Raw genomic sequence first — 25,998 nt, 5'->3', positions numbered from 1 at the left:
AGGCCCAAGGTAGCCCTGACTCAAAATATACAATTGTAGACACAGTGGAGGGGGCCAATCTAGACTAAAGAAGAGGCCCAAGGTGGCCCTGGCTCAAAATATACAATTGTAGACACAGTGGAGGGGCCAATCTAGAGTAAAGAAGAGGCCCAAGGTGGCCCTGACGGAGGGGCCAATCTAGAGTAAAGAAGAGGCCCAAGGTGGCCCTGACGGAGGGGCCAATCTAGACTAAAGAAGAGGCCCAAGGTGGCCCTGACGGAGGGGCCAATCTAGAGTAAAGAAGAGGCCCAAGGTGGCCCTGACGGAGGGGCAAATCCAGTCTAGAAGTGATAAAAGAATTCCACTAAACTGCAAATAAATGCCTTAAGCGTGTAACATTGAATTTGAGACAGCGGAAAACAATTTAATAGAGAATTATAGGTCAGGCAAGTAGAAAAACATCTGTATGTCAAAACAGAAACAGTTTTCAATCTTTGTCTTGAATTCTAAACATGATAGTGATTATATGGAAGGTGGAGAGTCCAACGTCTGTGTAAGAAGTTAGGTGTGGTTCTGCGTGACCCAGCCAACGGATTCCACAAGGAATACAAGAGTCCGGCTGTAAAGTTGAGTAGTCAAAGGGTTAAGATGACAATAACAACATCATGTATTTTATGGCATGGTACAGTAAGTATACACTCTGTGTAAAACATAAGGAATATCTTGGTATAATTTTCCCGCTACCAGCTCTCACTGTTATTGATGACGTCAATCGATGGTTTGCTATGCATTACATCATTATTCATTGAAACCCTATCGACACATGAACATATATGTATTAAAATCATTTGTAGGAAATTGAAATATTAAGGACAAAGAAAAAGTTCAGTTAGTGTGAATTAGATATCTGAGTTTGTATGGATACAACTTAAAATGTTATTCTACCAAATTATTTGTCAATAACTACTACATCTAAACTTGATCTTGTGTTCCTGAATGTTTTGATATTATTTAAGTCAGTTTGTGTAACGTCACCTGGTCTGACCTTACAGAAACAGGATGATGTTATCTATCATAGGATAGGCAGGATTTGACTGGTACTAGTATTGTTTGTAACTTATATAAACTTTGATTTTGACCCCTGTAAATATTTCACTATAAGATAGAGTTATCTCCCTTACTTGGTGGGAAGAGCACTGTGGTATATTTTATCAGACACTGAAGCCAGGTGATCATGAATTTACCTGTGGTACTGGTCACTCGCTGTGGTACTAGGTCGTACATAATGTTATCTCAATACCTGTGTAACACTGACACTGTTTATCGTTGTTGATGTTTACAGTTTCACGCTCGCTCGGTGTAAGGGTTTACAAGACAGTGCTGTCCCCATAATCTTGTGTATTTCTGGTATGTGGATGGGTCATTGTCTAGTGCTGTCCCCATAATCTTGTGTATTTCTGGTATGTGGATGGGTCATTGTCTGGGTTAGTGACCTATTGATCATTAAGGCCAGGTCCTCTGTGTTGGCTCTGTATGGTTTGCTTAATAATGACCTCTTTTTCATAGCCTGTATGTTTAAAAGATAGTACCAGGGTTTATATTAAGCTAACATACACGTATATCCTCAGACAAAGCAAGAGATTTTATATTTTAATATACTCAGGGTTCAAAATTAAGTCTTTATGACTTTCAAAATGCCAGTTAAATTACAGGTAAATGCCTAGTTAAAATTTTGTTGACCCACAAATTTTTGCTGGTTTATTTCCCCCCCGACAATCTGTTCATGTACGTGATACACAAGCATAAAAAAGGAACATATAAGTGGAAAACAGATACCAACATTAGAAACTGATATTATGGCGAATGAAATCTTTACGATAAGTGGTGATTTCTGTATTTTCTAATTAGGGATAACTCTAGAGGGGGCCATGGGGCCATTTAATTTGCCCTATATTTTCCAAAATGGCCCATCAACATTCACAAATTTCTTCAATTTTCTATGTTTTGGCCCATACGATTTCTGAAATCTTGTCAAAGTGGCCAATGATTTTTGGGTCCAAGGGTGAACCCTGCTACTTTGTATTAAAATTAATGAAAACACTGCTATAAAGTTTGCTAGTTCAAAATTTCATTTTGCTAGTGGAAATTTTAGGCACTGGCCCAGAATTGCTAGTGGTTACGGTGGCCGAGTGGTTAAGGTGTCCCGACACTTTACCACTAGCCCTCCACCTCTGGGTTGCGAGTTCGAAACCTACGTGGGGCAGTTGCCAGGTACTGACTGTAGGCCGGTGGTTTTTCTCCTGGTACTCCGGCTTTCCTCCACCTCCAAAACCTGGCACGTCCTTAAATGACCCTGGCTGTTAATAGGACGTTAAACAAAAACAAACAAGCTAGTGGTAGCTATAAAGAAAAAGTTAATTTTGACCCGTGATATAATAACGGTAAAATAAGGAAATTATTTCAAAGATAAATGAACTGAAAAAAAACTTCGTTAAGACTGAATGATATTCCTAGCTATCAGGCACATGTTTTAAAGGAAAGTTTCTTGAAAGATATGTGACGTACCAAGGCCTCTGGCCTGAATATGATTTAGTTTAAACATATTTATTGTCAAAACATAGACACGGGATTAGGCACAAGTTACAACAACTTATCAACGCCTTCTCCCAACATATATACAGTGTTATTACAAGGCATATGATAATTACAAGTTCATTGTATTTGTCATGAAGTAAGCCCAGGAAGTCAGTACTTTAACTCTAGCTCAAAGTGGGAATGAGTTTAATCATTACAGGACGATTTAGTAGCCTGCTAATATTTCTACTGAATAGTATTTCACATGTAAGAGTATATTTTGAAAAGAAACTCTTGTAAATGTTAAGAAAATGTTAAAGATAAGTGTTTTTTCATAGCTTTAAAAAACATTGCACTGTAGCAATATTTCACCAATGAATAAGTTTATACTCTTATAGACTTAAATCAACCCCATTTATGTTTCGCAATAGCCCCAATATACTTTTACAAATCTGGTATTTTTCACATTTTTTGTTTAATGAATCTTTAATTTCAAGATGGCTGTTTCTTATAATGGAGTACTTACCTGCCTTGTAGTCTTCAGAATTTTTGCTGCATAGATGCATTTCTTTACTGCACATTGAAAAGAAATTGACAATATATATATGAAAAGAAATCAAAGTTTTCTAAGGTAGCACACCACAGTAAGACAGCCTGGCCATGGGCAATTTTTTTGTTAAGCAAATAACTCCTGTATTATGATATGCATAAAAAATGAAAAAATAACTGTACACTATAATTGGTATATTCAGTATGAATTAGTACATACAGGCTTCACATTTATTAAAACAAAAATCAATAAATTGGTTCCGGATTTTAAATATCCGGATTTTCCGAACGTGTGTTTACACAGGAAATTTAGTTTTGCCTACAGTGCAAAATGGAAGCCCACAGAAAAGGTAAGATAGCGGAAAAACTTAATTTACAACATATGTCCAAACAAGATTAATTCTGTCTTTGGGATAGAGATATTTAATTTTAAATAGGTTTCAGAAAAAAAATTGTGTAGAGAATTGTGCCATTTAGGGTCAAATATCATAATATTTTGCAATTTTTGAGAATTTTTTAAGCTGTTACCATGGTATTCACAGCTCTAAAAATCACAGAAAATATCAGTTTACTTATCCTTCAGAGCTCTATTAAAATTGCAAATGTTGTACAGATTTCAAATATATATACTTTATTAGAGGTTATATGTAAGGTTAACTGGCAATGTTTACATATCTAAAACATGTGCCATATTTTTCAGAATTTGGCATTTTTACTGTACACTGCTACCTTATAAGGGCTGAAAAATGTTATTTTTGGAAATTGTGCTGAATTATGCTTGATTAAGCTTCATTTTAATTCATTATTGCTCAAAAATGCATAAAAACCATCTAAAACTTGTTTATTATCTGGCTTGTCATATTAGAGGAATCAAGGGAGGTAACTCGCATATCTACCCATTTTAAGGGTGGGTTAATTAAGCATAATGTTAATGAGTCAGTGTAAATTGAAAAGATATTCTATGTTTTATAACAAACCCAAAATAACTTATTGGGTATCTAACAAACCATAGAGACTGAATTCTGGTTTGTTTTACCTGATTTATTACCCCGTATCCATGGAAACTATTACAGTAAGTGTTATTTTTTGAAATATTTGGTGAAACCATTATTTTCAGTTTATTTATACAATGATAAGCATGTAATTTCAATTGATTGAGTGTACGGTTGATACAATATTGTCAATTATTGTCATTTCCTTCGGTAAAGCAGAACAAATAGCATTTTCCGCATAAAATGGGATCAGCGGACACTTTCATATGATCATTGGTACATATCTGAATTACCGGGGTGGAAACAGATGACTTTGATGTCATAGGCATGACATTTTGAAATCTTGGATGTCATGTCATGATTTATCAGTTAGAATATTGCATGTGTTGCTAAGCTGAGGTTTGGAAAGGAATTTGGTTATTTATTATGACACCATTGAGTATTTATGACGTCATAGATACCATCTGATGACGTCATAGTTACTGATGACGTCATGGTAACTATGACGTCATATTACAAGGCTAAATTTGATAGTTGTATAGTATTTTTTGCTTGATTACATGCAAAGAGACTCAAAGTACCACATTCAACTTAAAACACAACTTTATTCAAGAGATATACAGAATTATGGGAGTTTTCATCTTTAAAATTACCTCCCCTTATTACTGGATTGGGAGAAAAAGTTGTCAAAATACACCTCTCAGGGAAATCAGCAATACTCGGTGACTATTAAAGATACACAGTAACCCGATATGTCATTTTGTTCGTCGGAACATATTCTTGACATTCATTGGGTTTTTAGTAAAATTAGAATTTAAAAAAGTGATGTATAAGGTAGCACACCACAGTAAGACAGCCTGGCCATGGGCAATTTTTTTGTTAAGCAAATAACTCCTGTATTATGATATGCATAAAAAATGAAAAAATAACTGTACACTATAATTGGTATATTCAGTATGAATTAGTACATACAGGCTTCACATTTATTAAAACAAAAATCAATAAATTGGTTCCGGATTTTAAATATCCGGATTTTCCGAACGTGTGTTTACACAGGAAATTTAGTTTTGCCTACAGTGCAAAATGGAAGCCCACAGAAAAGGTAAGATAGCGGAAAAACTTAATTTACAACATATGTCCAAACAAGATTAATTCTGTCTTTGGGATAGAGATATTTAATTTTAAATAGGTTTCAGAAAAAAAAATGTGTAGAGAATTGTGCCATTTAGGGTCAAATATCATAATATTTTGCAATTTTTGAGAATTTTTTAAGCTGTTACCATGGTATTCACAGCTCTAAAAATCACAGAAAATATCAGTTTACTTATCCTTCAGAGCTCTATTAAAATTGCAAATGTTGTACAGATTTCAAATATATATACTTTATTAGAGGTTATATGTAAGGTTAACTGGCAATGTTTACATATCTAAAACATGTGCCATATTTTTCAGAATTTGGCATTTTTACTGTACACTGCTACCTAATCATGCCAGTGATAGTAAGATGTATATAGCTGTTATCTCCCTCTGGAATGTGAATCTTTAATAATGTATGAATTAAAGGGAAAAAAAAACAGTAAAATATTGCTTGTTATAATGATGCTTCCAGATACCAGAGTTACCTCCCTTTATATGGTGGTTTGAATTCTAGTAATTATAAGGAGTGCTAGCTATAGTGTCCATAGTATTTACAATTCAAATATATCTAGAGATAGTCAAGATTATGACTTATCTTAATAGGTTGCTATGTAGATGTCTTACGTAATTTTGGACAAATATTTTCTAAAGATAAAAAGGAATTTTCAATAATGCTACAAATTAGGAATAATTGTGTAACATATATCAGTAGAAATAATCACTATGGGGGGGGTGGAGACATAACGTCCCTATAAGTTGAGTTTGGTACTGATCCTGATAAAACTGCTGTGGATCCTAAAATATACCAGAGGTCTCACAAAAAAATCCAGGTAATAAATATATCAGATCAGTAGAGTTCATTGAATCAAAGAAGTGTTTCCAATGCAAGCTGTCTGGCCTGATTCATTAAGATGATTAATGATATTGTATGTCCATCCTTTGGAATTATACATATTGTCTATAAAATTTCAATGAATTTCTTTTATAGATTGTTATATTCTTATTAATTGACAAATTACCATGACAATATATTAATAGAGTTTAATACGGTAACAGATTTATATTAACTGATTTTTGTGAAGTATTTCATTTACGAATTACCATTGTGTATGTTATCATGCTTGGATTAGATTATGATAACCTGCAGTAAGTTTTGTAATTTTGGGATATAATTACGATAAACCTCCAGTCAGTTGGAATAGGCAGATAGTGAGTTACTCATATTTTTGTCATTAAAAACAATAATTTTGTAGCTAGTGTTAGTTCAAACTCTGCTTGTTTATAACTGACACTACTTCAGATGCATTGAATTAAATAAAAATACTATCATTTTACTAATATAAAAAATGTGCCAATGTTCAGGCCGTCATTGTTACGTATCACATTCTTAATTGGATGTGCCAGGTATGTGTTTGTGTCTTGATTTACTCTTTGCCGAGATTTTTGCCGATATCGACTCTGATAGTTCGAACCCACGCTCATTTTCTGAAGCATAATTTAGTAAAATTCGAACAGGTTCATCAATATTTCTTTAATATTTCGAATTGACCAAAGGTTTACTGTATGTAGACATTGTTAGGAAAATGTATCCTTAGTCTTGATGTCAAATCTTCATGTTTCAAAAAGTCTGTATGAAACGGATCAGAGAAAAATGAAGACTTTATACATAAAACAAAAATGTTTGAATCAATAATTTCATGTATAGTCTGCAACAGAACAAAAACTTTCTTCTTAAGACGATATCAACTATACTTCAATCAAGCATTCAGTCAGGGCCAGTTTAGAAGATGTTAAATATTTCGTGTCTATGACTACCGACTGGCTGACAAGGTACATAAATACCGACAAGATGACATGGGGCATGAAAGTGAATTCATCTGTGAAGATTTATTTGTTCTCTCTGTAATCAATAATTACCTAATATACAACAAACTTCATTCTGGAAACAAGATATTTTTTCAATTAAAAAATAAATTGAAAATGACAAGCATTTTATGAGATTGACAATTTCATCTTTTCGTTGCTATGACATTTTCGGAGACAGTGTAGCTGTACTAAATATGATGAGGCTTCTTGATGCAACTCAACTGCACCCAATTCAATCTGTGGTTAAAATGCTGTTATCAGCAATATATATGTCGGCAGGCTCAATATACTTCCTGTTGCGTGTGACTCGATAAGTTTAAAGTCGACAACACAAAGGAATGCTTTGTCAATATCTGTTTCTAATGAGCATTTCTCTCCACTGAGGAAATAAATGTATGCTACGTTTGAATTTTTTATTAAGTCGATTAATACTTTCTCTTTGTTGTTGTGTGTTTTCGTTAAGAGGATTCACTGTTGGTCTTGACCTAGTTATGTAGTACACATCATTTTAGCAAAGACGTCAGTAGTGTATGACAACAGGAAAATTAACTTTTTATTTTCCTTTAATTCCACTTAGGTTCGGTATCAAAACTGTACCTGCTGTCGCTATTGCATGATTTGTTATAAGGGGCAACTGAATTTAAAATCTCAAAATATTTCTTTTCTCTGAAATTAATTTTCTTTCTGCAAAGTGGTTTTTCTCCAGTTATGTATACTCCAGCTTTCCTCCACCTCCAAAAGCTGTCAAGTCCTTATAAATGACCCTGGCTGTTAATTGGACGTTAAACAAGATACACCAACCAATCGTCTCGGCAAAGACTCCCTGCACATAGAATTGAGTTAAGTATTTGCTGCGTGAAGAAGTTATATATCAACTTTATATATCCCCATGCTGCAGTCATTGAAATTTGTACTTATGCTCATGGTTTGATGCTCAGCAATGATGGGGCTGAACAAAGAAACTGAATGGTCGGGTGGCACAGTGGTAACACATTCGCCCTTCAACTTGGTGCCCAGAGTTTGATTCCCTGATCGGACGTAAAAAGATATGATCAAGGTCACCTGCCTGACCATGTGCACATGTGTTTTCAGGTACTCTGGTTTCCTCCAACAGTGAGATCCTTCGCACGCTTCATCTGGGCCAACAAGATTGATAAATATAATGTTAAAATACCTTATATTGCAATTGTAAAATAAATGTTTCCATTTTCAAAGAAACTCACTGATTCTGCTGTCAATACATATATATGAACTTAGAGAGATCAATGTGTTCAGTGTAACATGGCATTTCAGTGAAACCGCACTATAAATTTACCTTAAGTAAATGTGCTTAAATGACCCTATTGTGTTGATAGTATGTTAAATTAAACAGTAGCAACCAAGTAATTAACCAGTCACTCTTCAGTGAATTGGGTTGGGAAAATTTCAAAAAATTGCAGGATTCGCTGGACCATAGCCACTGACTCTTTGAGATTTTAATCCTACTGGATGCCCTGGATATTGTCTGTTGGTACATCAGTTTGTGTGAATTTATTCATGGCCAATATTATCTCAAAGAGGTATGAACAGGAGGATTTCATTGTCTATACAATGGTTATTGCAGAAATGACTTTCAATTTTTGCCTATACATAAGATCTGAGCCAGTGTCTCCTAATACCACGATGCCAGGCCCCGGCTTTATCAAACCTCCAGATAACTTACAAAAATTCTTTAATTAAGTTAAAACGTTTTGTAGGAAAGGATTATTGGATATTAGGGAAAATGCATGCTACAAAACTTTCTTTAAATTTTGTGATGTTTTCCTATGGAAATTTTAGGTTATTACTTTAAATTAATTAGATTATTGGTGAAACTAGTGCAGAAATAGTGAGCTAAATGACACATTCATCAGATAAAAGTAATGGGCTGATCTTTGTCTAGAACTGTTTGGCATAAATATATAATTCTGATTCAAAATTAAGGGCATTAAAGATTTCAGAACATAAATGTATTTGAACATATGTTGGCTTTCTTTTAGACATTTTCTAGATTCTATCAGTGCCTGTGATTCGGTGGTGTGTGGACCAAACACCTTAGTGACTAAGACACTTTAAATAGCACACCAGCAATCCCCACTAAATTTGTAGGAGCTGTTTTGATTGGGTAAGAATCTGTAGCTCTTGGAGCACTGTTAGCCAGGCATAGGACATGTACACCCATCAGCATGCTATACTGTCAGTGGTAGGGAAATTGCATCGCAGACAAATTAATCCCAACAAAGTTTTACATGAAAATGTTGACAGGTTTTACCGTTTATGTATCAGATTTATTTTCATTTCTATGATTGTCTTCTTGCCAGGATTTTATTTTATTTTATTTTTTTTCTCAACAAGCTCAGAAAATTGTAATCCACCGCGGTTATGATCGCACATGGAGAATCTAAATGTGTCAGACCAGTCGATGTCTGTGTCTGGTAATAAGCCCACACATGTCTTTAGCAGGTTCGTTGTCCTTCAATAAGTTCATCTGCTGTTTTGAGTCAAAGTGAATGTGTTGGCCTCTGTGCTTATTAGAGGATGAATGTGTTAGACATTGTTAATATTGACATTATAGGTCAGTCTGTGGTTAAAGTATCTGTCTGTATCTCTGTTTATGTTGTACAAAGATTTATGGATACCTGGTATATGATTTATGATATAAATAAATAAAAAAGGAATTTAGAACAGACACCTACTGGTAGTCACTATTGTTTAAAAATCTAGAAGAAGAAAAAAATCAAATAAATAAAAAATTATTAGAAAAAATTTTAATTTCAAAAAGTCAGATTTATCACAGGATCTTTGTTATGAATTTTGAGCAACATTTGGAATTATAATTAAATTATTCATGAATTTGACATGTTAATTAGTTCATTAGTTGGAAAATAATTAAAGAAGCTTAAGAATATCTCCAGTCAGATACCTCAGGTGAATGAGTGTATCATTAGGTGTCATGTGTCCGCTAGTACACATCGCTGAGACAGGTAGTACTTGGGGCCACGATATACCGCCACCACGCTGTATCATCAACTCACCTGTATCATATCTCGTCAGCTCACCTGTGTCATGTATATATAAAGGGACATTATTCGGTAATTTGTCAGTAAACACATGTGTAGTCAGAGAGAAGGGACAACATCATTTCCGTACAATTATTCTCAAATCTTTATAGGAAGTAGACTTTTAAAGCTGTTTATTGAAGGGTCTAGTAAAAGTATATAAACATCTGATACACAATTACGTTTAATCTTTGTGTAAGGTCTATGCGGACATAAGGACCACCGACACCAAGCTATATATACACAGTGAGCTGTGAATAACAGCATAGTTGATCACAACAAACCACTTCCAGGATATATAGCCAGCCTTCGCCAGACTTCAACATCATATAATAGGCGGAGAGAGCAGTGGGCAACTGTTCTCTGAGTGTCCTGTATATATATTTGGTATTGGATGTGACCTGAAACTCTTACCTTGTGACACTGGGTACCTATCGGGTACACAAAGGACTTGTTGATTAGGCCATCTGGTGTATCAGGACAAAGACTTACCTGGTGGAAAACACCTTTTTTTTACAAAGATTTTGACTGATCGGACACCAAACAAAGGAACTGGAATTATAAAAACTGAATTTTACACTCAACAAGAAGAATTCTGAGGAAGAATCTTAATACTTTATTTATTTCTGATAATAATATTAGAAAGCGGTATCTTTGTTATATTTCTATTATTTGACATTGTTGATTATACCAAGACTGTCAGTATGGTTGTTATAAATGCAAGATCTGAAAACATTTCAAAATACTCACGGCCACGTCCGAAAGCAAGCTGGAAGGAAAAATCTCTCATCATTATGGATCTGGACGAGGTAGGGAAATTTTAGTAACTAATTGATTTCACTTGAATTTTGATGTTTTTCCTAATGATTGCTCAATATTGTAATTTAGAGATGAAAAGAATATATTTGCATCTGTGAATTATATTTGATATTCAATTTTCTCTCAGATGTATTAGTTATCTGAAATACTTGTATCTACTGGGTAATATTTTTTCTTTATTAACCTATTATTGAATAACGAATCTCGCTCTCATATATGCTGAACACAACAATTTTCTTACTTGCATTTCTCCTTGCAATTGAGACATAGGCTATGGGTATATCATTGTAGCAGGCCGGGTTTTAATTGTAAATCTGTACATAGTTGTATGGTCGCCTTTTAGCTTCCTGCTAGGGGGAATTTCCCTTTAGCTCAGTCGGTAGAGCGGCGTACCAGTAAGCTGAGGGTCGTGGGTTCGATCCCGGCTGGCTGCACACTACTACTCCTTGAACTTTTACATCTTATAGGATTATGACTGGAGATTTGGGACATATTTAAGTCTCTATCTTGTAGGAAAACATGTATGACCACCTTTAGGACATAGTCTTTATCTTATAGAAGTTTGATCAGATTTGGGACATAGTCTATACAGTGTTGTAGTAATATGACAAGAGATTTGGGACACAGTCTGTACAGTGTTGTAGTAATATGACCGGAGATTTGGGACATAGTCTATACAGTGTTGTAGTAATATGACCGGAGATTTGGGACATTGTCTATACAGTGTTGTAGTGACATGACAAGAGATTTGGGACACAGTCTAAACAGTGTTGTAGTAATATGACCGGAGATTTGGGACATAGTCTATACAGTGTTGTAGTAATATGACCGGAGATTTCGGACATAGTCTATACAGTATTGTAGTAATATGACCGGAGATTTGGGACACAGTCTATACAATATTGTAGTAATATGACCGGAGATTTGGGACATAGTCTGTGACAGTGTTGTAAATATGTAGTAATATGACCGGAGATTTCGGACATATAATACTAAGTTGGTGGTAGATCCCGGGTCATTGCCTTCAGCCTAAGCTTACATACATTTAGATAAATGTTGATTGTTTATGGCGGCCAGTCACATTTTCTGAAGAGCCTCAGTGACATTGACACTCTGTATAGCACCCTTGATACAACAATGTCTGGTCTTAGGGTTAAAGGTCGAGGAAGGCTAAGTTTACCATTATAGGTTATAGACCTGTCCCTGGTCTACTATAATCACTGTCTATCATAATCAATGATGTGCATATTTATATCGTATTTATCCTAATAAGGACACTGTGCTCTTACAGGGGGTGTGGTGGCCGAGTGGTTAAGGTGTCTCAACACTTTATCATTAGCCCTCCACCTCTGGGTTGCGAGTTCGAAACCTACGTGGGGCAGTTGCCAGGTACGGTGGTTTTTCTCCGGGTACTCTGGCTTTCCTCCACCTCTGGCTGTTAATAGGACGTTAAACAAACCAAAGTGCTCTTACAAAATCACGAAAAGAGTGCGCTAATAAAACCATGAAAAAAAAAGTTCCCTGTGAAATTTTGGTGGAAAAAAGTATCAAATTATTTTTTCATTTGCATACCAAATAATCCAGAGTATTTTTAAATGTTTATACTGAAGATTGTGTTGGCAGATCAGTGTGGTAATAATCTTTATGTGTGTTTTAATTAGGGCACCCATCTTCTTTTCCTGAAAAAAGTACGGGGTGCGCATATTGGGGCAGTGTGCTAATTAGGTTGAATACGGTATATACTGCAGGGCTGGTGTGTACATGTATAGTCTGAAGGATAATTGTGTTGCTGAATGTCCTTCCTGAATTTCTTCCTGAAAATCATTGTATATCTTCAAATTACATCTTCAATGTATGACAATAGTTTTGTTACATTTCCTTCTCGAAGGTCAAGTAATCAAGATCTCAAGGTTAAATTCAAGTTTACTTGAGTACTTGCTCATGGAGTCTCCGAGATGATCTTTGCTTCATTATACCTAGTTGGTACTTAGAGAGAAAACCTATTGTCTATATATAGTGACTATTTGTAATTTGTTTTGTGTTTTAGTATTGAAGATATGTACCTGTCTGTAGTGTACAGATGTCTTCCTGTAAAGAATTGTATTACTGTATTTATTCTCAAATAAACCCCCCTCCCCTAGTGTAAAAGTTTAGTACTGTATCAATCCTCAAATAAACCCCCCTCCCCTAGTGTAAAAGTTTAGTACTGTATCAATCCTCAAATAAGCCCCCTCCCCTAGTGTAAAAGTTTAGTACTGTATCAATCCTCAAATAAGCCCCCTCCCCTAGTGTAAAAGTTTAGTACTGTATCAATCCTCAAATAAGCCCCCTCCCCTAGTGTAAAAGTTTAGTACTGTATCAATCCTCAAATAAGCCCCCTCCCCTAGTGTAAAAGTCTAGTACTGTATCAATCCTCAAATAAGCCCCCTCCCCTAGTGAGAAAGTTTAGTACTGTATCAATCCTCAAATAAGCCCCCTCCCCTAGTGAGAAAGTTTAGTACTGTATCAATCCTCAAATAAGCCCCCTCCCCTAGTGTAAAAGTCTAGTACTGTATCTATCCTCAAGTTTAGTATCATATTTATCCTCAAACCACCCACTCTCCCCTGGTGTAAAAGTTTAGTACCATATTTATCCTCAAATAAGCCCCCCTCCCCCAATGTAAAAGTTTGTATTAAAGTTTGGGAAGGATGTATTTGTGAACACCTTTAAGCTAACTCTGTCAAAACTAATTCTGCAAAAAATGAAGAAGGGCTTATTTGTGGGCAGAGGCTTATTTGTGGACAGAGGCTTATTTGCAGATAATTACGATATATCCATATGAAGATAGGCTCAGATTAGATCTGTCTTAATTGTACTGAATATTATCATCTCTTTAGAATCTGTATAATGAACATAATCTCTTAATTATATATTTTTCTGCTATATACTTTACCTATTTCACTATGAATCTTATATGGGTTCCAGTGACATTTTAAGTTTTTTTTAGCGATTTAGAAAATACCATAATGTGTTGATATGAGTGTAATATTCTGTTTATCACATAAATACTATTTTTGAGAAAATAAGTGAAAACACGAAAATATTTTGCCATAAGACTGTCTAATTTCAACTAGAATTTTAACTTTTCCACCACCAAAACAATCATGTGACGTCATCACCATTGTATGATGTCACAGTAACATGTGTACTACGATTTTCTTGACATGGTATCAGTGAAACAGAACATATCAGTTCTGTGATAAATGTGAACCACTTACCTGTGTGTAGTTAACAATTCTACGGCCATACTTGTGGGGTTCTTTTTAATGGACATGCACACTTGATCATTACTCACGAACAAACATTTCGCCAAAGGGATACCTTCTGCAGATTAAAATGCAATAACTGCGATTAATGTGTGTATATAATGGGTTGTAACACCACAATGGCAGATTTTTTGTCCAATGACCACACATGTCAGGCCATGTTGTAATTTTAAAACATGAAAAATTAAATGTCATGATAATTATAAATTACTGTGATGTGGTGATGTAAATATTCCGTGTTTCTCTTATTTCTTGGAAACAATATTGTTTTTTATCATTGTGCTGACGTAAATTTGTGATCTGTACAGACTTGTACCACTGTGTATAAGATGATGAATTAATTAAATTCATTATATCCTAATTATTATGAAGTGTTTACCTCGTCAATGTAGATATAATTAAAATTTATGGTAATCATTTAAAACTCAGCATATAGACTATTACAAGTTTATCTGTACTCAAAAACATCATGTCAATCATAATTTGATAATTAACCACAAACAATGTTAAGATAAATATGTGGTTCTTGTGAAAAAATGTTTGACACTTCTGCAATGTATAAACAACAATCGCTCAAGAATTGTCACATTAAGACACGGTGTTGTTGTTTTCTTGGTATAAATCCGGGTTTATGACACTGGTGACATGTATATAGGCAAAGATGCACCTAGCCAGGGTTACTTATGTTCTGTTTCTTACAAATTGTACGTCAATGTTTCGGTTCAGTTAACTTATACCTTTGCTTGTTTTGAGAGTAAAAATCAACAACGTTGGTGTTTCCATTCTCATTTCCCAAGCATGATAACCGTTTAAAAGATTTACTAAGTTGTATGAATGTGGCTATGAACATTATGAGTGTATAAAGCGACAACATGTATATAGTTGGTGAAACATTATCACTTAATATTTATTTTTGGATATGACAATACCAGTATGTTGAAGTACAAGTGGTCTTGCCTTTAGTATAAAATGGCCACAAAAAATACTAATAAAATTTTTTTTTTTATTCTTTTAGACATAAAATTTATCTGCATAACCTTTTTTTTTCTGTAAAATTTATTAAGCTAACAATTCATTCGGTAAACTGAACATTTATTATGTGCTTGTAAATGTTTGGTTAGCTTTAATTTATGTATTGGTATAAGATGTCTGTGTACATTTACCAGGTAATATGCTGACGTATTAGCCAGAGGTTGTTTTGACATGATGCATGACTTTTTGTCACACTTTTGGGGTGATTCACAGCAAGTATTAGGCCATTAATTTTGTTTTGATAGAAACGAGAAGTGTATTTATTTTTAAAAAAAGAAGGAAATGAACAAACATTTAACACACAAAGATGTATGATGATTTGAAATTCCAACTAATGTATTATAATTTGATGCATGTACGTGTAGATGGGAATTTAAAGTACTGACATGCTTTGATTTTTATCTACATAAAGAATTAAAGAATTAAAAGTGAAACAGATTATACAGAATAATAAAAACAAAAACTAAAACCTTTTGTCTTCATTTACAGTAACAGTCCTCATTAGTTGAGAAGTTTGTGTCACAGCATGAACTACCTAGATTAATTGTATAAGGAAATTTTGACATGTTGAAATAAATTAAACTTCTTTAGGAATGCATATATTGTATACATTATGTATGTAAATTGTCTTATTTCAAATTTCATAATAGCTTTTGTCTGTGAGCAAATTATTACCATAAATTGATAGTCCTGAAACTTCTCTTGCAGAAGGTCAACAAACTTGTATTGTTTAAATTTTGTATATGACAATGGTTCATTGTCTATATATTTATTCTGTAGTTGTTAACAGCCATCTCGCACCGAAATGGTATTCTACTGCTGAGGGGAAATCCATTCAGAAAAGAACGTGATAGGGGAAAACAGAATATTTTGTTACACACCTCTCTTGGCATGAAAGTGATTTCATTGAGGTTCAAGTGTACTTGTGCATACCCCACTCGAAATCTTGCATTTATTTTAGCATTTATTTTAAGTCCTATTCATATAAAAAATAAAAATTCAGCCAATATGTTTATAATTGCAGTAAATTCATAAGATTTCATTTGTTTTGTATCAAAATTTACAAGTCCAAGGTGAATGTTTGAGTTGATTGATAATGGAATAGATAGTATTAGATTTTCAGAATTAACTTTTTGTCTTTACAGACATCGGTCCCAAAGCCACAGTCGACTCCAGGTCCAATCACAGTACCCACTGCCACACAGCCTAACCCCACCCCCAAACAGGACTTGTCATTCCAGTCGCCAGGACAACAGAGCCAGTCGTCACAATCTTCTGGCTCCACCACCATGGACTTGCTTGGGGATTTAGGGGGTGACCCCTTTGCGTCATCAGCCCCGCCACCAGCCCCTTCTACAGGAGGAGGTGTGTATATAACTGGCCGCTGATGGAAGAACTTAAGAGCATCATTTATTACTTATAAATTAGCCGAGATGAGAGAGGTTGATCAAACAATGAGCCCATGGCTAAGAATAAACCAGCACTATAAAGTGTTGTTCAAATTACTAACAAATTTTATTTTGCTGTCCTGCATAAAAAAATGAAAATGTGTTGATCATTTGAGAGTTTGACCACATTGGTGAAATACATTTTATATAATGTTCGTCATAATCAGTCATGCATTCCTAGTATCAACATTCTCTTATTTTAATCAACATGGATGGCATATACTACATTATTTATTCTGCATTATGACTTGGAATAAGCTCACCCATGCCTATTGAAGTTTAGTTACAATTATAATGCACATGGGCATGTTGGTGAATACTTTCAATATTCAAATTCAGTATTTTAGAAATATATCTCCCCCCTCCCCAACACCCCAACCCCCCTCCTTATATATGTCAAAGTTGAAGTTTTGCAAAAAATAGATATATGCACATCAGCTAGGATAAGATCTGCACAAATTTCTTTGCTTGATGATAAGTATTGCTTAGAATAGAAATGGGTTTGTTTCCACTGAGCTGATTCATGTTATAAGACAGGGCAGTTTTGATTGATTTTTTTCAGCAGTTGACCAAGTGAGGCTGCTAAGCTGGAAACAGCAAATTTAATCATTGAATATAAAATCTGATGTTTTGAGTATTTATGAATTGCAGTGATATAAAATGCTCAAATTGAAAATGTACTTTAGCTGAATGAGTTCATGAATAAATTTACGCTTTTATCAAAGCAAATTAAAAAAAAAATGCTTCTGATGTACAAAGTACATATAATTTATTGGGTTTGGTTAAGAATTCAGGGCAGAGACGTTCACCATTGACGTAATAGAATAGAAAAAAAACAATGTCAAGTGGCCTGGGAGTCTGGTAAAACGTCGCGTACATACGTAGTAGGTCTGTGATGACAGAGTAGAGAATAATTGATCGTCATTTAAAATTCCGAACAAAAACAGTTTGTCAAAAGATTTTTAATGTCTCTGTTGAAAACAAAAACATGTAAACTATAAACTGTCTTCATGTGTAAACAAAAAGTAATTTTTTTTATTCTTCATTCATGAATTTAATTAATTAATTAGCTTATATGATATCAATGTTGGATCTATGTCATGGTATCAGGGTAGAGATTGGACCGATGTCTAATGATTCATTGACGAAGTATAGATACTGTGGGATGTAGGTCAACCTAGGATTGAGAAAGGAAATTACGCATTATAATTATTACTCAATATAGAAGAAAAATTCAGGAAAATTTAATGAAATATATTTGAACTTTTGATAAATATAAAAACTACATAATTCATTATCCATCTTCATGAATTCAAATTTAATAACCAGTATGTAAAGTTAGACAAAAGAAATGAAAAAACATATCCTTGTGATATATCTGTAACGACCATATGCGGTACCAGATTGGGATCGAGGTAAGGATTGGCACATGAAAAAATTAAGTACCACGTTCATACTGGCACAGCAAGCAGTTGTCCTTATTAACTCATTATAGGTCTATAATGTAAATAAAATACTGTTCTATGATCTATAGTTCTAAACACTTATCTGAGATAAATAATGAGTCACAGGGTCAAAATCTAAAGTATGCTGTGTCAATTATAATTAATTTGTACAAGCCCCCTCTCAACACCAGTGTTATAAGTTACGGTTCTATAGAGATCTTAATATGGTTGGTGATATTTCAGTGTTTGGTGAAGAATGTTTAAGAGAGTAAGCTGATAAACAGTGGTATAACATAATTGAGTTCGCAAAATTTTATTATACTATATTATCTTACAGTATAAACTTTTTTTTAATGAATTTTCATGATTTTTTTAACAGGTCAAATTTGACAAAACTTTGCTTGCTGAAAGATATTAGTTTGATGTTCCTTTTTATAATATTTTCATTTTTTTTCTGTTGCCATTAACTACAGTTATCAAAGCTTTATTTACAACATGAAATTTGGCTCCTTTTAATCTAAATCAGTTACAATTTATTCAAACTTCACAATGGCATTTGATTACAATTCAATTCTTACAGCTATATATTATCAAAATTTAAAATTGGGTCGTAATAGCTCAGTTGGTATAGGTAAAAAACAGAAAGAGATGAGGTTTTATTGGTAAGTAAATCAGTTTTGCTCTTGTAACCAAGGAATTTGTATTTGTTTTCTTCAGAAAGGTGAAAATAGTATCTGAGTTGAGCATTTATGTGTCACAGTACTCAAATGGTATGACATTATTTAAGTGAGTTGAAAGAAATTCAGACCCATAGCAAACAGCATACCCATACAATCTCTAACAAAAGCATCAGCTTTTTCAGAATTTTATAGTAATGTAAACATTTTTTATGAACGATCATGCAGCCTTTTTTTGCTCATTAGTCAATTTTTATCCCTGTTTAACATCAATAAGGCAGCAGTCTCTCTCATGAGTGTCATACCTTGAATGCCCAGCAGTCGAAAATAATATTTGAATTAAAATGTAAAGTTTATTGATTTCACAATAGTGAAACAAGTTATACCAACTTATATTTATCGTTAGAATTCAATCGCAACAAGCTTGTTAAGATTGAATTCTAACGATATATTGCCCCACTTTCTCAATCACCCTGCATACTCAGAGGTATCCAAGCCGGGATTACGGAACCCACAGAACCTAAATTAGAAGAATGGCGTTGGCTCTTTTCCCGAAAACTTATATTTATCATACAAAGAAAATGAGATCCAACGTCTGGTGTAGGTAGTTCTATACGTCCGGTAGTCTCCCTAGGATGGATTCCAAATGGAATACACGAGTCCGGTACATAAAAAGTGTGTAAACAATAAGTAATGAAGATGACCAGACAACATCCGCAGGAAGATCTTCAACTGGTTTAATGGTTTCTGAGGACGGCATACCTAGTATGCCGAACCATTAAACCAGTTGAAGATCTTCCTGCGGATGTTGTCTGGTCATCTTTACTTATTGTAATTATCATGTTTCTTGGCCTGGATGGAAGCGCATGAGGGATATCAATGTTGGAGAAAAAGGAATACCCATACAAAAACAAAAATCCACATCGTGGTGAGGCAGTTGACCTCATGCAATTAATTTCAGGTCCATTCGGGGAATCGAACTCTGGCTGCCTAGGTAAAAGACAAATGTGTTAGAATGCACTGAGCCACCTGACCAATGAGAGGGAGTTCTATGCAAATGTTGTATGTGTGATGACCGTCTGCTATTGTACAATGTATACATGATGGTGATATTCTTACATTTCAGGCGGGTTTGCAGATTTTAGCAACTTCAATAGCCAGTTCTCAGCACCAGCACAAACCAACCTTCCCTTTCAATCTAGTGGCAGTAAGTACACACACCTCATCACCTTCCCCACCATCTATACCCAGTATATATAATCAACCTCCACTGTCAGGGAAACTTCACACAGTTGCATCCCAAAATCCTTCCAGTCATTCACGTTAGGTTTAAGTTAGATAGTAAACAAGTTTATTACGGCATCAGGTTTTAAGTTAGATAGTAAACAAGTTTATTACGGCATCAGGTTTATGATATAGGTGACACAATTATATTTTTTTACTGATTTAACTGCAGAAGGGTGAATGGGTTTGAATGTATAAGAAGTTGTGAACATGTTCAAATATTTGATTATCTCCCTTGATCTGTGCTTTCATCGAATCATCAATGTGTAAACATTTACATGGAGCAGAATAGCATGTTGTTGGTATGGACATGGCTGATATACAACAGTTCAAAATTTACACCATAGACGGTTCGTATGAATTTCTACGTGTGATTTGTCAAAGGTCACATTGGACCTTTTGTGAGTGAGGGAAGATAGGAGTATATCTGTCGAAGTTCTCGCTAAGTTTGGGTTGATTTTTTTTTTTTATAGGTCAAGGTTTAAGGGGTCAAAGGTCAAAATTTATCCGTTGTTGGTAAAGAAGAGATTTCTGCTTTGTTTGTTGTTATTGTGATAGCAACAGTTGATGTCAAGATTTCGTTACAGTTTCAGGATATCACCACATTTCAGTTTTCCTGCTCCGGTTCCCTCCGGAAACCACTTTTTTTTTATCAAGTATCTCCTTTTTTTCAGACCCACTTGTTCCCATGGGAAGTTTAGCACAAGCCAATCCTCCAACTACAGCTAATGGGGTTTTCTCCACCCCACAGTCCACGCCAGCATCTACACCAGCGTCCTCTGCAGCTCCTCCAGGGGGAGACAAGTATGCATCACTGGCCGATCTATTCAGCACTGAACCAGCAGCTACCACCCAGCCAAGTCCCTCCGTGAGCTGGACTGGCGGATCTGGTGATACCGGGTCAGGCCTAAACTGGGGAGGAAGTGGCTGGGATGGGTCAGGGGTTAAAAACACTCCGGCGCCAGCTCAGACTCCCACCACAGCGGTCAGCTGGAATAATCAACCTAACCCAGCAGCCAACGCTGGCGTCAACTGGAACACTTCGTCGTCCACCAACGCCACATCTTCCAATGCTTTTCCAAATGCAGGTAAGAACAGGATCATCAATTTTGTTTAATAATATAACTGCAGATATTAAAACACTTATACCATATTATTTTTATTAGCACTTACTTTTTGAACTATTTCATATATATTCCCACTATCTTCCTGCTAGATTTGTGACTTAGTGTAGCAAACTTGTAGTCTTTAGATAGTACATTGGGTTTTATGGTAAAATTAGTGAAAAAAAAAACAACATTTTTGTTCTTATTTCTTTAATTTTCAAAATATAACTTTACTCTATCATATCTTGTTTTTTGTATATCATTAGCTGTATACTGAGGTAAAAGATGACAAAAACTCTCTCTTAGATTCTGTTTTCTCAAACACTTGAAATGGTAGGACATTTCTGGAGCAAAGGGAGGTAATACTGAAGAATTTTAATCAACAAAAAAAGCTTTATGACGTATATTATGTATCAGAGCTTAAAGTAAACAAAACTAGAATGAGCAATAGTAATTTTTGATTTATTTCGACGAAAATATGAGATCTAGGTACAATGAGATAGCAGACCAAACATTCTGTATAAATCTCTGTAGGGATTTGTGCGTTTGTTCTGTACTGATCTTTGTAGTCTTTCATTTTCGTCTTTTATTTAAAATTGTGTTGTGTGTTTTGATTGGTCAGCCTCGCAGAGAGTTGGAAACCCAGGCAACCCTTTTATCTCGGCAGCGTCGGGTACAGTACAACTCTGTGGCCATGGTCCTTACCATCTAGTACTGCATGGCTCATATGTTGGTTACAAATCTGTTACTGGTTCCTTAGTTTTAACTTAACTACCTGTGATAATAGTGACAATTTATCATTAGGGAAACACTGCTATTCTAAATTTGTGAAATTCAGATTCAAATTCAGCAAAATTTTCTGGTTTACAAGAAAATCTATCAAGCTGAATTTTTCGTAGAGACTCATTCTTGGAACAGACTTTGATGGTTTCCAGATTGAAAAATATTTATATCGGTGTAAAAAAGTGAACATTATTTAAAGAAAAATGTCCTCCTAGGAGGTTTGAGGTTTTGAAGATTTCAAAGATCTCTGTTCTGTCATTGAATATTATCAATATTGAATTTTCATTCAAAATACTACTTTTCTGGAATTTTTTCGATAAACTGTTATGAATATCTTTGATCAGAAATCAGTTGTCACCTGTAGATTCGTTTATTCACTCATGGCCTTAAGGTCATTTGATAAGTCACAGGTAGTTATTTCGGTTATGCAAATGATAGATGTATTCTTGTTATTACATGTATATTACTTTGAAAGTGTTTATTTCTGTTTCAAATTCATCCATATTTATCCTCGTACAAGCCTGGCCATGTTAGCTGACATGTCACCATTGTAAAAACACTACCAAACAGAATTACCTATTAACACCGTAACATGGTCCTCAAGCAAACAATTCAGAAAATACTAACAATTTTATAATATATTATTATCTTGTAGTGTTTACACACACAAAAAATAAAATACTAACACTTTCATAATCTATATTTAGTAACGCTAAACTCTACTAACGAGACCCCAGACTTCTATTTTGATGCCTTGTTCAGGGAGATATGTGTTACAGCATCCACCATATCTGGTCATAGCGTATGACCATCCACCATATCTGATCATAGCGTATGACCATCCACCATATCTGGTCCTAGCGTATGACCATCCACCATATCTAGTCATAGCGTATGACCATCCACCATATCTAGTCATAGCGTATGACCATCCACCATATCTGGTCATAGCGTATGACCATCCATCATATCTGGTCATAGCGTATGACCATCCACCATATCTGGTCATAGCGTATGACCATCCATCATATCTGATCATAGCGTATGACCATCCACCATATCTGATCATAGCGTATGACCATCCACCATATCTGGTCCTAGCGTATGACCATCCACCATATCTAGTCATAGCGTATGACCATCCACCATATCTAGTCATAGCGTATGACCATCCACCATATCTGGTCATAGCGTATGACCATCCATCATATCTGGTCATAGCGTATGACCATCCACCATATCTGGTCATAGCGTATGACCATCCATCATATCTGATCATAGCGTATGACCATCCACCATATCTGGTCATAGCGTGTGACCATCCACCATATCTGGTCCTAGCGTATGACCATCCACCATATCTGGTCCTAGCGTATGACCATCCACTATATCTTGTCCTAGCGTATGACCATCCACCATATCTGATCATAGCGTGTGACCATCCACCATATCTGGTCCTAGCGTATGACCATCCACCATATCTGGTCATAGCGTATGACCATCCACCATATCTGGTCCTAGCGTATGACCATCCACCATATCTGGTCATAGCGTATGACTATCCACTATATCTTGTCCTAGCGTATGACCATCCACCATATCTGGTCATAGCGTATGAACATCCACAATATTTGGTCCTAGCGTATGACCATCCACCATATCTGGTCATAGCGTATGACCATCCACCATATCTGGTCCTAGCGTATGACCATCCACCATATCTGGTCCTAGCGTATGACCATCCACCATATCTGGTCCTAGCGTATGACCATCCACCATATCTGGTCATATCGTATCAATTATAACTGTCCGTGTTTTTCTTGGTCCTTTTATGAAATTGCTACCTGGTGGAAATTTTCTTTCATCAAGAGAAAAATTACCAGGTAGCTACAAATGTGAGTAAAAAACACAAAATTTCTGAATATTTTTATGACTTTATTGGAGAAAATAAGCATATTGAAGTTCAATTTAGACCGAATTTTAGAAAGGAATAATCTGGCATCCCCAACCAGATTATATTACAGCGTACATGTGTACATCACTGTTCAGGGAATAAAGGATGTTGTTGAGTGTCACTAGAAATAGATTTTAAATTATTTAATAATTTATTGTTTCATACTGGAATTTATAAAATTTGTTAACTAGTACAAATACACAAGTTGGAGGTCATGTCTGTGTTAAATCGAGACTTGTATATGACTATGAGACTGGTGTTTGAGGTTTGTTATGTCGAAATTCATCTAATACTGAAGAAATCTGTTTTAGTTGGCAGACATTGATATTTCAAAAACCTACAATAATATATAAAGTTATCAACATATACAAGCTGTATGAGGTAAAACAATGCATGCTGTACTTTCATTTACAGGAAATTTACATAAATACATAATGTATTCAATATTCTATACATGCCTGCATATACCATACAATGTGTTCATATTTATTTTTTTAACAATGAATATATTTTGTATATATGATTAAATTACACAAACAATGACAGCTTGTCATGATCCCAGAAATACACAAACTACAAATTACATTTGTACATTTTGATTAATATACATACATAAATATATATTTATATATAAGCACATTTATTTGTACCTTTTACTGGTTGATGCCATCGTCTGATTTTATTATTGCAGCTGACCCTATCATCACTTAGATTGGTTTTTGTCCTAAGGTTCACTGTTGAAATAACTTTTAAAAAAAATCAAAAAAAATCATAATTTGTAATTTTATATTTCAAGAGAGTTAAATAACATGAAAGTTTTTTCAGAAACCTTTTTCTACATTTTGGAAGCAAATTATTCAAATTCAATAAAAAAAGTTTGGTAATATTTTAAGTATTACTATTGGATTACCTATTCATCTAGCAAAAAGTCCAAAGATATCAGTATTGTAAGAATCAACTTCAGATTAATCAACTTCAGATAACGGTTATCATAAAGGGCATTGAAATAAAGAAAATGCATTTGATGTCATTTCTACTCAACTGTATTAGATATGGGTGGGCTTATCTCTAGATATGGACTTATTGTTGGGTAAATACAGTGACCAAGTTTTTAACAAATTGAAACATCTTGTCAGTTAAGACTTTCAGCATTAAACCTGGACTGTAACCTAATTGGCTGTCTTCAGTGGCTTATCTTGTATCGTCATGGTAACTGTTGCTATGGCTTATTGTGTATCGTCATGGTAACTGTTGCTATGGCTGTGCACAAAATTTCCTTCTTTTTCATCCTTCTTACTATCTGTTTATTTCCTCACCGCTCTTGCTCATCCTTCATCTATTGTGGCTGAGAAACTCAAAGGTTTACTGGGGAAAATTCGGTGATTTTGGTTTACATGAGGTACTCAGTATATTCATGCCTTAGCGTTGTATTACAGGCCATGTTTTTAGTAGTAAAAAGGTCACTGTTCGGTACATACAAGGAAAACCAACAAGTAAGTTACACACATTAAAGATCAACATTCATGGAAGGAAATCTCTGATTCTGCATGGGGTCCACTTATGCTTGCTTCTCATGATCAACATTCTGTGGGATACTGTGGGCTGGATTCTTGAAATTTGATACAGAGGGCTTTATTCTTGAAATCTCCAATATCCATTTAAATGGAGGAAAACATTGGAGAATCTATTTTTTTATCCCACTTTGGGGGAGTGGGCACAATATTAGCAATTAATCATCTCTTATGACATGAGCAGTTTGTCACTTCTTATGATGTACAGCAATATACATCTGCCATATTGGGATATTCCGTACAACTCATACACGGGTTAGCTAGATAAGGTAGTTTTACCTGTTCAATAAAGGTGTTCAACATAGGTCAGAAGAGAATATATATATATAGCTGCCTGTACAAAATATGTAAATGTTTACTTATACAGAGTTTACCTGTGCATTACCTGTAGTGTACCTG

General features: G+C 34.8%; 1 protein-coding gene across 3 annotated transcripts in view; it reads left to right on the top strand.

The window, feature by feature from the left end:
- Nucleotides 1–25,998, top strand: part of LOC117342648 (arf-GAP domain and FG repeat-containing protein 1-like) — a 43,036-nt gene that overhangs the window by 10,443 nt on the left and 6,595 nt on the right. The window contains exons 4-7 of one of the 3 annotated variants that reach the window (XM_033904844.1): nt 16,477–16,696; nt 20,028–20,108; nt 20,860–21,273; nt 21,914–21,964. In XM_033904844.1, coding sequence (XP_033760735.1) covers nt 16,477–16,696; nt 20,028–20,108; nt 20,860–21,273; nt 21,914–21,964 — 766 coding nt within the window. The remainder of the gene's footprint in view (nt 1–16,476; nt 16,697–20,027; nt 20,109–20,859; nt 21,274–21,913; nt 21,965–25,998) is intronic. The other 2 variants (XM_033904846.1, XM_033904845.1) reach the window with 2 other exon arrangements.

The sequence above is a fragment of the Pecten maximus genome, chromosome 14 (assembly GCF_902652985.1).
Source record: "Pecten maximus chromosome 14, xPecMax1.1, whole genome shotgun sequence".
NCBI lineage: Eukaryota > Metazoa > Mollusca > Bivalvia > Pectinida > Pectinidae > Pecten > Pecten maximus.
Note: the sequence above shows the minus strand (reverse complement) of the source record. Positions and strands in the feature narration are given on the sequence as shown.